Below are 14,319 nucleotides of genomic sequence, written 5' to 3' on the forward strand. Positions count from 1 at the left end.
CAAATCTCTCTAATTTCTTTGGGTATTCTCCTCAATTCCAACGCTTTAATATTTTCAAACCCATAAATTGGTTGTACAACATCTTTAATTTCTTTTCTCGTAATAAAACCTCCATCCCCCTACAAAACCATTTGTAGCCCTCCATCCAATCCCCAAATCTTCCACAACTCGCTTGCTGTTCAGCACTTGATCTGCTAATAAAGGAAAAGGGAACACGAGTACATCTGCATTAATGGCTTCAAAAGTTAAATTCCACCCACAATGTCACCAGAATCCGCTAATAAAAGGGTGATATAATACTCTAAATTGGTCACACCAAGAAACTTTCTATTCTTCGATCACCCATAACCGAGCCTCGCATAAATTTGAGTTTTGGAGTTGAATATTAAGCCAGCGAAAGTGTACCCAGATGAAAGTTTCTGTTTTTTGAGTGACAGATAAGGTCTTGAAGGGCCAGTTGAATAGAGATGACAATTGAATTTTAACTTTGAATATGTCAAATACTTGAGGCTCGAGGTCATAAATGGAAGCGAAAAGAAGACAATTAACTTGGAATAATAGTGAAAAGGATTCAAAACTTGTTGATTGCTTTGGTAGAAAATTGTTGGGAGATTTGATATTTTTGTTGGTAGGATTCAATGAGTCAAGACATCTACCTTTGAAATTAGCAAAAGAAAACACAATTACTTTTGAAAAGTGTGGAATTCCTACCATTATAATCTCCTGTTTAAATATTTTCTTTCAAGACAAAGAGAAAAATAAAAGTCAATGATTGATGTAAAAAAAAAATTAGCACAAAGTGATTTTTGTCAATTCCTTGCTATTATTTTTTTTAAATACCTTTGTATTTAAAATAATATTATATATATAAATTATCTATTTATCTTTTTAATATAAATAAATATATTAAAATAAAATTAATGTGATAATATATATAACTTTAAAAAACAAAGTATAAAAATTAGAAAAAACTTTTTATGATTGTATAAAAATAATTGTGACTTAAAATAATTTTACAATCACTGACATTATAAATAGAAAAAATAACCCTAATGGTAATGTAACGAATAGTTCAAAAAATAAATAATAATTTGACGTAATTAAAGTATAATCAGTCAACAAGCTATGTGAATTAATACATAATTTCTAAGAAAAATGTATATCAAAAAACATTTATTTATATAATATTTGTAGTAAAAACTTTCTGTATGGATCATATTCTTTCTCTCTATCTCTCTCTCGCTCTCTATGCATATGTGTGTGTGTGCGTGAAGTATTTTAATGGAAGCTTCACTTACCCGACAATCGAATTGGGAAATGCCGATTCTCTACAAGGAGATCAAAGTGAAGAAACATCGAGAACACTGTTGCCGACTGGGTTCGAAGCGAGACCCACCGGAATATTCGTCTGATCTTCGACATGGACAGCCAAAGGCATGGAAATGTCGGCTATAGTGGGTGAAACCGGCTGCTGGAGCCAGTCAAGAAGCTGTTCGAAGGGAGCTTCGACGGCTTCAACGAAGCCGGGAAGATCCTGATCTGGAACCAGCTCGGAAGGTATGACATTAAGGAGGGTGCAAAAGCTGATGTTGTCGGGTTTTGGATCGGCGCCGATGAAACCGAACCAGTCCTCGGTGACAAGACTGTCATCGAGCTTCCGTGAAACAAGTTGTTCGCAGAGATCGATCATGGGGTTAACGTGGCAGATGGGATGGCCACCACGTGGCAGACGTTGATTGGTTTATGGCTAACAGTATTGCTAATCTGAAGAGAGGGAGAGGGAGAGGGAGATGATGAAGAAGGAGAAGACTACAAACAAAATTACAAGATGTGGAATATTGAGAATATACTCCACTTTATGGGATAAAAAACTTTAATTAATTGGTAAAATTATTTGTTTAGTAAATATATATATATATATATGCACATGTACTACATTATTGATTAAAATTTTTATATTTTATTTAAATACTATAAATATAAAATTGATTTAAAATGTAAATTTTAGTATTTTGTGACTGCATTATCTATTAATAATGACGAGTTATAATATTTAATTGAGAAAAATTAATTAATATGTTAATAAAATTGTAGCGATAAAATAATAATTAAGTTAGAAATTATTTAAAATTTTAATAAAAAAATCCTTATTTTCACGTAAGATCTACAATTAACTCTTCTTCTTCTTATTAATAGTTATTAAAAAGTAATGCAAAGATATGTATATATCATACAACGTATGAAAATATATGTATATATCTGCTTTAAAATGTGTTAATGAGCTCTATCATGTGTTAAACATATATATATATATACATATATATCAAAATTTATTGTAAAATATTACTTATCTAGCCCACATATATTTTTTATTATTGAAATATATCTAAAACTATTATGTACATATTTCGCTTACTCAAACAATATCTAATATTTTTAAATTATTTATATAGATATTTAATAATATTTGAAAATATTTAATATTACTTAAAAATAGTACTTGATGTTGATTAATTTTTTGAGTAATCTTAATATTATTATCTAAATGTACCTTACATAAGCTATCACATAACTTCACTTGTCACATATATGTAATATTTTTATATTTTATAGCTAACGTTATTAGATATTTGAAATAGGTACCTATAATATAATATTATATACTTAACAAATATTAAAAAATATATTGAGATAAGATAGATACATATAATATCTTAAATAAATAATATATAAAATATCATTTCATTAGTATATGTTAATAATCAATGGTCAAGAAAAATTCAATTATAATATAAAAAAATATCAACTCTAAAACTTATTATTTGAGATGGTTCAATATCAATAGCTAAGTTTTATATAAATAAATAAATTAAATTAAATTACTTAATATATCACTATAAATTTTATTCATCATTTCTAATAAAGAGTTAAATATTTTCTTTGAGCAAAATTCTTCCCCTTTATATAATTTATCTAATAAAAGCATTTGAGTTTCTTATTAATAAATAACAATAGGCAAATTTTATTTAATTTTGCAATATATTGTTCTTATGTGTATATAAATATTTAGAATAATAAATATTATTTAAAATTCATCAGGAAGTACAAATATTAAGAGCTTGTTGGCACATTCTTTATTTTTTAAAAAACTACATTTTTTTCCACCTTTTATAGCCTAATTTCTTATATTTATTTTATTTTATTTTTAGTCAATTTTAGAATTTATAAATAGAAATAGAAATTGAAATTAAAAACAAATAAATTCATATTTAAAAGCTGAAAATATAAAATAATTGAGAGTCCAAGTGGGCCCAAAGCAAAAGACTGCAGAGCGAACTTAGCGATAATAATTTGGAGGTGAGTGGGCCCAAAGTGTAAGGGAATGGGCCATATGAAACAAGACACAGCTATTGGATCATTTTCACCGGGGGCCCATAAAAAGGTCTCTTTGTTAATGCATGACAATGGGCCCACATCCACTCCATTCCCTTTTAGGTGGGGACCACCTCTTGAGCCCTTTTCCCGAATGGGCCCACGTCAAAGAAGAATTTAAAAAGTGTTTCATGAAAAATATCTCATCCACCATCTACCCCTTTCGCAATCAATGAATTTTCTTTTAATTAATATTTGTACTTTCTGATATATTTTTTTTAAAAAAATTATTTTTAAATATAAGAATAATTTTTTTAAAAAATAAAATAATTATGACGCGAGGATAATAATATTTCTTCTAATTGGGAAAAGAAAATACACGTCTTATGACGTAATTTTAAAAATACGATTTGATTTAATCAATTAAAATATAAAAATAAAAAAATAAAAAAAAATTGTCAAAGGGAATATAATAAGTTGGGTCAAAGAGCTTTGGATAATAATTATAGATTGATAGATAAAATAAGTGTCAGCTTTCATGGAAAACATTCACGAAAGATATGATAGGCGGTCAGAAATGTGTAAAATTTTCTACCAAATCAAACAAAACTGTTAGATTTGAATTGAAAAACTGTAATTCAGTTCGATTTTCCTTCAATATATACATCTTATATTATACATTCGCATCATATATACAAAACATATTATATTATTATGTTATAATTATTATATACTTAATTATTTATAGCACTTAGCTATTTTAAATTTTCATTATTTATATAGTTGTTTCTTGAAATTTAAGTTTTTGGGGATAAATGATGTAATTTAATTTTGTTTATGATTTATACTCAAAACACTAATTCACAGGAATACAAACTCTCCAAATGGCAACAATTTATTTGTTATTTTAATTTTATTTTCAAAAATTTACGTTCGCATCATAAAAATATTAATCTTAATATAATATTTTTTAGTATATATGTAGAAATTTTTATCCTCTTTCGAATTTTGCATGAGAGAATAATCATCCATATTTAGTTAAAATGTTATATCAATCTCCTGCTACCAAATTGATCATAATATATGAATGATTAAATAATTCTTCTATCATACTATTTAATGAATTATTCATGTCAATCAATTATGTTAATCACTAATCATGTACAAAAAGATTTTCTGTTTTAAAAGTATAACATATGTTTGAATTATTAATTTATAATATATTTTTTTTTTCGTATAATAAAGCATACTTTTCCCTCACTAATAATATAGTGGCTCAGTGATCGAGATACTTGTGTTCTATTGAATTATCATAAATTCAAATCTCACTAAAAATATATAATTTGTCATTTCATAAATGTATTATAGATTACTGGTGATCGACATATAATAATTGATTCAGTAAAACTAACGACTTAATTTATTAATATATTATTAGACATCTAATGACTAAATTGAATTAAATTTTAACGAATTTATTATGTTTTTGAGCGAAAGTAATACTAAAAGTTTGAGATGACATATTATAGTAACTGGATGTAAAGAAAAAAAAAATGGAGCGTTACAGTTGGTATCAGAGCAAACTACTAATACTACTAACGGGTGTCACTATTTTACAGGTAGATCAATGGAGGTGACGAAGAAGGGATGGGGTTGACCCTGTCGTGAATCTGCTTTGGGGGCGCAAGGCTCACCGGGAGTCCCACGACGAGCACCGGGGTTCCACTAGGTGCCACTCACTGCATTTCAAGGGCTGCCCCCGTACCATGTCGTGCCCCCTCCCGCATATCCGAGACCCGCTACTGGTCGATCGGCAACCCATGTGGGGCAGTCCGGCGTGCAACAAGAGGACTTTAACCAGCTATGCAGAGTAGTTGAGAGCCTAGCTACTATGATTAGAGATAGAGAATTACGATCAGAGACAACATCAGTGCCACAACAGGGAATTCATCAAGGTGTAGTGCATACAAGCAACATTGAGAAATACCGAAGGCTAAACCCTCCTGCCTTCAATGGGGATTTGACCCATTGGTGGCGGAAGATTGGATAAAAAAGACAGAAAAATTATTTGAAGTGATAACCGTGACCACGGAACAGAAGGTGCAACTGGCTACATTCATGTTAAGAGGATCCACTGAGCGCTGATGAAAATTGAAAAGAGGAGCTCTGATGTCCCCAATCATTTGGGATGTATTTCTAGAAGCTTTCAATGCGGAGTATTTTTCAGATTTTTTGAGGCAGTGGAAAGAAGCAGAGTTTACCGAATTTAGACAAAGAAGATTGTCTATGGTTAAGTATGTTGAGAGATAAATAGATTTGGGCTGGTTTGCACCTGAGGTTATGATGAATGAGGCAAAGAAGGCCAGAAGGTTCGAGAAGGGGTTACGGTCGGAATTGTATCACCAGGTGGCTATGTTTGCATTACTTACATATCAGATGGTATTGGAAAAGGCACAGTTAGTAGAGGCATTATATAAAGAACATGCTGAGAATAATAAAGGATCTTCCAGTTATAGACAACCACCACCATCATCCGGCCAAACAGAAAAGAGGCAGAGAATGGCACAAGATGCAGCCTCAAGTCATCAGATGTCTTTGAGTAACCCAATTTGCACGCGGTGCGATAAGAACCAAGGGGATCGGCCATGTATGGGTGACGGTTGGGGCTGCTATCGGTGCGGGAGCACTCAACACTTCGTACGGGATTGCCCTCTGCCGAGAGAGCCTGGTAGACCGTTGGTTCAAGGACAGGTGTTTGCCATAACAGTTCCAGAGGCAGCCGCTACTTCAGAAGTACTACAAGGTATACTTTACATTTCGGATATTCCTTCTAGAGTACTAATTGACCCTGGTGCCACACATTCATTTATATCGCCTAGGTTCGCATCTAGAATAGGGATGGAACCTCGGGTGTTGGATTGGGTATTAGTAATATCTACGCCAACTAATGGCACTTTATGTACTGATGTAATGTTTAACTCATGTAGAGTAGAAATAGAGGGGAGAACGTTAAATGTGGATTTAATTTTACTAGACATTAAAGACTTTGATGTAATACTGAGAATGGATTGGCTTGCTGCACAACATGCTCATGTAGACTGTTTCTGCATGAGAGTAGTGTTTAAGATCCCTCACGAAGAACCTTTTACTGTATGGAAAAAATCAATGAATAAATAAGTTTTTGCGTTAAGATAATGTGTTAGAAAAAATATCTGCATGAGTTACAACTTTATCTATGTCTTTGATAGGAACGAGAGTAAGAGGCTTACACTCCAGGAGATACCAGTGGTGAGAGATTTTCAGGATGTATTTCCGGATGATCTTCCGGAACTGCCACCCAATAGAGAGGTCGAGTTCACCATAGAGCTCCAGCCCAGCACCCAGCCAATCTCCAAGGTTCCATACAGGATGACGAGGTCAAAACTATTGGAGTTAAGTAGATAGTTGCAAGAGTTACTGGATAAAAAATTTATCCGACCGAGTGTGTCACCGTGGGGGGCCCCAGTATTGTTTGTTAAGAAAAAGGATGAGACTATGAGAATGTGTATTGATTATAGAAAGCTGAATCAAGTGACAATAAAAAATAAGTATCCGTTACCAAGGATCGACGACTTGTTTGATCAATTGCAAGGGGCACAGGTATTTTCAAAAATAGATCTGCGTTCAGGGTATCACCAGCTATGGGTTAGAGCAGAAGACATTGCTAAGACGGCGTTCCGCGTCAGGTATGGGCATTATGAATTTCTGGTGATGCCTTTTGGGTTAACGAATGCTCCCACAGTGTTTATGGATTTGATGAAAAGGGTGTTCAGACCCCTGCTGGATCGTTATGTTATTGTCTTCATAGATGACATATTGATTTATTCAAGGGATTCAGTGGAACATGCGGAACATCTGACAACTGTGCTAGGGATGCTTCAGAAAGCCAAACTATATGCAAAGCTCAGTAAATGTGAGTTCTGGCTGGATAAGATATCATTCTTAGGCCATATTGTGTCGAAAGATGGGGTATCGGTGGACCCAGTGAAGGTAGAAGCAGTGGTAAAGTGGGAAAGGCCAAAGACTATAACAGAGATCAGAAGTTTTTTGGGGTTGGCGGGGTATTACCGCCAGTTTGTTCAAGAATTTTTGAGTATTGCGGCACCTCTTACCAGGTTGACAAAAAAGAATATGAAGTTTGAATGAGATGAGAGGTGTGAGAGTAGTTTTCAAGAATTGAAACGCAGACTTACTTCCACCCCGATATTGGCCATTCCGTTGGGAGAAAGTGATTTTGTAGTGTATAGAGACGCATCTTATGTTGGATTGGGTTGTGTATTAATGCAACAGGGGAAAGTTATAATGTATGGGTCCCGACAATTAAAGGCACATGAAAGGAATTATCCAACCCATGACTTGGAGCTGGCTGCAGTAGTCTATGCCTTAAAGCTGTGGCGACATTATTTATATGGAAAAACCTTTGAAATTTATATGGATCATAAGAGTTTACAATATCTGTTCACATAGGGGGAGTTGAATATGCGTCAAAGGAGATGGATGGTCCTGTTGAAAGATTTTGACTGTAGAATCAGGTATCACCCTGGACGAAAAAATGTTGTGGTAGATGCCCTCAGTCGTAAGAGTACTGGGGTGCTGGCTCATTTGATGGTGTCTGAGTGGTGTTTACGGGAAGACATCCAACAACTATATATTCAAGAAAGGGATAATGCAAGGTATGTGGCTAGTTTAAGGGCACAACCTACCTTGGTTCAGAAAATCAGAGAGGGGCAGATGGTGGACACCGAGATGCAGAGGATCCGGAAGGGGGTGGAATAGGGGACAATGAGAGATTTTGGGGTGAAAGGTGATGGGGTACTCAGATTTCAAACCAGAATGTGTGTTCCCAATGATCGTACGATACGAGAAGAAATACTTAGTGAGGCACATGACACCAAATTTTTTATACACTCAGGAAGTACTAAGATGTACAACAACTTATAGAAAATTTTCTGGTGGAGGGGCATGAAGAGAGATTTGGCCGAGTATGTGTCAAAGTGCTTGATATGCCAGCAAGTGAAAGTGGAACATCAGAGGCCTGGGGGTTTGTTACAGCCTTTACCCATACCCGAGTGGAAGTGGGAACATGTCTCCATGGATTTTGTGATCGGGTTGCCAAGGAATCGCAAGAAGCATGATAGTATTTGGGTGGTAGTTGATCATCTAACTAAATCTTTCCATTTCTTAGCAATGAAGGTGACTGATTCAGTGGAGTAGTTAGTCAGACTGTATGTCAAGGAAGTAGTAAGGTTACACGACCTTTTTGTATCGATTATTTACGATCGGGATTCCCGATTCACTTCTAGGTTTTGGAGAAGTTTACAACAGGCTTGGGTACTAAATTGAGTTTTAGCATAACTTTTTACCCACATACGGATAGGCAGACGGAGAGGACGATTCACGTATTGGAGGATATGTTGCGAGCATGTGTCATCGATATGGGGGGAGATTGGGAGGATATGTTATCTTTAATAGAGTTTACATACAATAATAGTTATCATACTAGCATCGGGATGACTCCTTATGAAGCTCTGTATGGTAGGTCCTGTAGATCGCCGGTGTGTTGGGGTAAAATGGGAGAGAGACAGTTGTTGGGACCAGAAATGGTGGAGAAAACTACGGATAAGGTGTTGGTAATACAACAGAATTTACAAGCTGTCCAAAGTAGACAAAAAGGATACGCAGACAATCGCAGGAGAGATTTGAGCTTTGAAGTAGGGGATCATGTGTTCATGAAAGTATCTCCCATGAAAGGTTTATTGAGGTTTGGGAAGAAAGGGAAGTTAAGTCCCCGTTTCATAGGGCCGTTTGAGATTTTGGAGAAGGTGGGGGTGGTTGCGTACATGGTAACGCTTCCTCCTCAGTATAGTAGGGTTCACAATATATTCCACATATCCCTACTACGAAAATATCACCTGGATCCGAATCATATTATAAGGTATGAATCGTTACCACTAGAAAAGGACTTGTCATATGAAGAGGAACTGATCTGAGTTCTCGAGTGATAAGAAAGGAAGTTGAGAAGTAAGGTGATACCTATGGTGAAAATACAATGGAGACATCACGTGAATGAGGAAGCAACGTGAGAACGGGAGGACGAGATGAGACGAAATTATCCGAAACTTTTTGGAGGTAAGGTAACAAAATTTGAGGGACCGAATTTTTTTTTATGGGGGAAGTATGTAGTAACTGGATGTAAAGAAAAACAAATTGTATGTATGTATATATGTGTATATAGTGATAATTATAGACGAGAAAGGGTATACTTGGGGAGAGGAGGAGGAAACAGTGCCGTTTGGAGAAGAGCAGGAGGAAACAACATCGTTTGGAGGAAACAGTGTCGTTTGGTGAAGAGGAGGAGGAAACGACGTCATTTGGAGAAGAGGAGGAGGAAACGACATCGTTTGGAGAAGAGGGAGTGGACGGTTAGGATGAGGTGAGATGGATGGGCAGGATGAGAGGCAGGTGGGATATAAATAGGAGGAGGGAAAGAAAAAAAAAAAGGAAAAACAAGAGGAATGAAAAGAAAGAAAACAGAGAATAGAGATCAGGGAGAAGAGAAGGTTCGAGAGAGAGAGAGGAGCCAGAGCGGGGAGGAACGAGAAGAGAGAGAGAATGAGAAAGAGAACAGTGACGGTGCGAGCCACGAAAGGAAGAAAGATGGAGATGGGAGGTATGGTAAATCTTAAGTTTTTTGTGTAGGTTTGGTGTGGATTTGAAATTGTGACAGTAGGTTGAGGAATCTAGGCTTCGGTTGGGATATGGAGCATAAAACTAGGATTCAGGGAATAGGTAGGTAGAGATAGTAGGTGGAAGCGTGGAGGTGTGGAGGATGTACATGGAGGAGGCTGCGGGAGGAGAGAGAATGAAGAAGTCAGTGAGTTAGGAGGTACGTGAGAGAGAGGAAATGTTGTGTGAGTATGAGTGGAGGTATATGGAGGAGGTCGCGGGAGGAGAGAGTGAATGAGGAATTTGGTGAGTGAGTGAGGTCCGTGAGAGAGAGGAGATGTTGTGTGAGTATGAATGGAGGTTTATGGAAGAGGCCGCGGGAGGAGAGAGAATGAGGAATTCGGTGAGTGAGTGAGGTCCGTGAGAGAGAGGAAATTTCGTGATTGTGAGTGGTACTTAGAGTAGGCCGCGGGAGGAGAGAGAAGGAGGAGTTCAGTGAGTGAGTGTGATTCGTGTGAGAGAAGAAATGCTGTGTGGTTGTGAGTGGAGGTAGGCATGGAAGGGTGGAGTGTGTGTATGCTGGAAATTAGGGAGTAGGAAAAGGAGGCCTGTAGAGCAGGGGTGTGAGGGATCGAGATAGAGGTGTATTGGTATAGATGTGTGGTATGCGGGTGTAAGTTGTATATAGGTTGGTATAGATACTGTAAATGTAGTAGTTGGTAACTGAACATTATTGGTGTGTGTGTCATATAGGGAGACGCGTGTAGCTTCTATATATAGGCTAAAACTATAGGGGGGCCTCAGAACAATGTTGTGGAGTAAGAACGGGGTAATATTATTCTTGAGTTGGTAGCATTGAGGGGACGCCGATATTGATTGTCGTTACCTAGAAGGAGTAAGTTGATCGTCGATGGTGGTGATAGTAGGGAGACTCCGACGGGCAAGGGGTTGGGTCGCCGATATTGGTGACGAAAAAAAAAGTATATGTGTATGTGTGGCCTGTTAGGGATCGAGAGATAGAAGGTTCATTGATGATCGTCGATACTGGTGATGGGTGAGAACATTTGTTCGGTTGGGGGTGACGTCGGGGGATGGGCACACTTAATATGCGTAATATTTAAAACACCGGGGGTAAGTATTAGTCCTATGTAGTTCCAGGGTGGTAAGAAGGTATGACTTAGGTTACGAAGATATAATACATATAGAAATACTAGGTTTCATATTGTTGCATATAATACTACTTATAACTTAATTTTTCCTGTATTGAATTATATGTATTCACTCTTTATTATTCACTGATAAAGTAGGGATGGAGTCAGGATCGAAGTTGCTAGTTTCCGAGCCTAACATATAGAGCAACAGTGCAAGGATTTTATTGGCATAATTGAGTGTGTAGAAGTTGATAATAGTTTAGGTAATGTGTCTGCTTGGAGTGTATGAGGTTGTATTTTATTGTGATGTTACATGTATGGTTACAGGTTTATTTTTTACTTTGAATAATAGATTGTGCTAGTGTTTCTATGTGTGCGACTGATTTGAAATGAAAATTTTATATTTGATTATGAAAATATTTTAGACTATGCCGTTAAAAAAAAAAAAAAATGGGCTGTTACACATATAACAAACAAAGACAAACCCTATCAAATAAAAGAAAATGAAAGTGAGATGTGTTGTAATAAATGTGAACACGGTATTTTAGTTGAATGCAAATATGGTTCCTAAAAGTAGACTTGGTCATAATTGAAACGTTTAAGATGTTGGTTTATTAACTTAAATTATTGGTTTCATTAATAGTGATTTGATCTAACTAATTATTGTTTATGCAAAATAATAAAATATAATATTAATACCCAAATTATTCAATTAATTATTATTATTATTATTATTATATCAAAAGTATGTAAAAGTATAAACCACAATATTTATATGTTTTAGTTTTTATCTCACTCAAACAAACCAAAAAATAAATATTCTAAAAATATAATTTCATAAACTAAAAATAAAATGAAATAAATATAACAAAATACGGTAATAAAAAACAAAAGCCATTATAATTTGCCTGAAAACAAAAGGAGATTGGCCAAGATTTCAGAAAATGACACGAGCTATAAATGGACCTATAAAAAGTGAAACTTCAAGATGCCCCCACAGTCCCGCACTGTGTATACATACATATATATATATATATATAGGAGGACCACGCCATGTACGTTATGAGTGGAAGAGATCAAGCCCCACCATCATATCTGTACGCGATATTATTTGCATTAATTCCTAAACGGTTCTTTATTCCATAACAACTGACTTTTTTTTCCCTGATCATCTATGTACACATCCATATTCATTTAGATACACAGACACACATATCTATATACGTGTAGTTATATACAGATGGTTGTCAATTTGTACATAGACATAAAACTTTTCGAGTCCTGTAGGATAATGTTGAAGTGCAACAGAAAATGCTAGGCTTGAGCCATGCTTAATTCTACTATGTAAGTGTTGATTCAATCAACCATGATGAAGTTGAGGTCCACCATTAAAACACCATAAGAGAAGTACCCAGAAAGTCTTCCATACAGGGAATTTGAATCAAGAAGATATTTTTAATTTTATTGTCATTGAGAAAGAAAAAGGCATTGAAAAGTTCAAAAGCCCAAAAGTCACAGAATATATATATATATATATATATATAGGTGTACAGAGAAGATATTTCTTGGAGATATTTCTATGATGCGCATCCTTTTCCTGTTAGGATACTCTCTTCACAAACCGACCCTGCAACCAAAGTTCACGTTTTTTATTTTTTAGAAATTACAATTACTGCCCAAGAGTTCTAATATTATATATTTAATTATATGTATACGTATAGGGGTGTGTGTGTGTATAAAAGATAGCATGGGTAAAAAAAAAAAAAGGACAAACCTTAAGCCTGGGTCTTTTATCTGCGTTGAGTTTGCGGACTTGATACCTTATCTTCTTGGAGAACAATCTGCTCTGCCGTTTCTCTTTGTATCTAAGAACGCTTGCTTCTCTTCTTGCTCTATCTTCTTCCATCACTGGCACCTCTCCCATCTATATATATTTACACCTTATAAATATTCACTATATACATACATACATAAATATATGTTCATATCTTGTAATTAAGACAACTAGTTATGTAGTCATCATAACAAAAATCTCAGAAATTTACATTTATATAACTCAAGTCTATTCATTCTGAAGAGAAATATTTATCCCAATGGCCCAAATTTAGCTCAAGCAAATTAAGTAGTAATGCTTTCAAAACTTAAAAGAGATGAAAGAATGGCAGAGGATACAAGAAAGATTTTATATACGCCCGAATTCCCAACAAAAAAAGAAAAGAGAGGAAGAGAATAGAATGGATAATATATATATATATATGTATGTATAAAATATTGAAGAAGAAATTTTACTAACATAGTAGCCATAATTGGTTGCCATGGAAAGCGAAGAAACAGTATCAGCCCATAAAGGTCCACGATCAGACCAAGCATCAAGCACTTCTTGATAATTCAAATTCAGGTTCAAAGCCACCTTCTTCTTCTCATCCCAAAACCCCGTTTCTTCTTTCTTCAAATTACCATCGTTATTATCAACGCTGTAATTATGACAACCACCTGGACTTACATTTTCTTCTCCTCCAAACAACATTAGTTCATTACCTAGAGGGCACCCCTTAACTTTCTGCTCTCTTTCTTCATCTAACTCATCTTCCTCATCTTCCTCTTCTTCTTCTTCCTCAGTCCCATTCGGGAAGTCTTCCCAATCTATGAAATCCCAACTGAGTTGTTGTTGATAATGATGATATAACTGCAGTGGGTTGATATGATGATGATATTGATGAATATGATGATCAGTTGATAATAACTTGTCATGTTCAAAATCGTTTTCAATGCCCAAAAGGCCTTCGAGTTCATTCATGACGTCATCAGTTTCTCCATGGACGGTGTTGCAGAATTCATGAGCTGTATCTGGGACCTGCTGTTCTTCCTTCTTTGGGCTCTTTAAGAATGAATTATACCCCATAAATCTTATCTGACTCTCCCTCTCTTTCTTTCTTTTTCCGAGGAGAGTACTTATAATAAATACATATATATATATATATCGATGTGTGTGTGTGTGTGTGTGTATATATATATATCAACTGCGGATAGAAACTAGAGCGGAGAAGAAGAGAGATACTGAAGAAGAGGATGAGCAGGCGCTGAAAGTGAA

The 14,319-nt window shown here is 35.3% G+C and overlaps 1 protein-coding gene and 1 pseudogene across 1 annotated transcript; both read right to left on the reverse strand.

Annotated features, from left to right (window-relative positions):
* Positions 1-84: 84 nt before the first annotated feature.
* On the reverse strand, positions 85-1,741 carry LOC110823843 (UDP-glycosyltransferase 87A2-like; annotated as a pseudogene).
* A 10,922-nt stretch (positions 1,742-12,663) lies between these two features.
* LOC110823772 (CCT motif family protein) lies at positions 12,664-14,297 on the reverse strand. Its single transcript, XM_022054248.2, has 3 exons — positions 13,522-14,297; positions 13,003-13,152; positions 12,664-12,855 (listed from the first exon to the last, which is right to left on the reverse strand). Exons 1-3 carry the CDS (start codon positions 14,128-14,130, stop codon positions 12,829-12,831), a joined length of 786 nt encoding a protein of 261 aa, XP_021909940.2. The 5' UTR covers positions 14,131-14,297; the 3' UTR covers positions 12,664-12,828.
* Between the last annotated feature and the right edge of the window lie 22 nt (positions 14,298-14,319).

This window comes from Carica papaya, chromosome 2 (genome assembly GCF_054855325.1).
Source record: "Carica papaya isolate Zhongbai chromosome 2, ASM5485532v1, whole genome shotgun sequence".
NCBI classification, from domain to species: Eukaryota; Viridiplantae; Streptophyta; class Magnoliopsida; order Brassicales; family Caricaceae; genus Carica; species Carica papaya.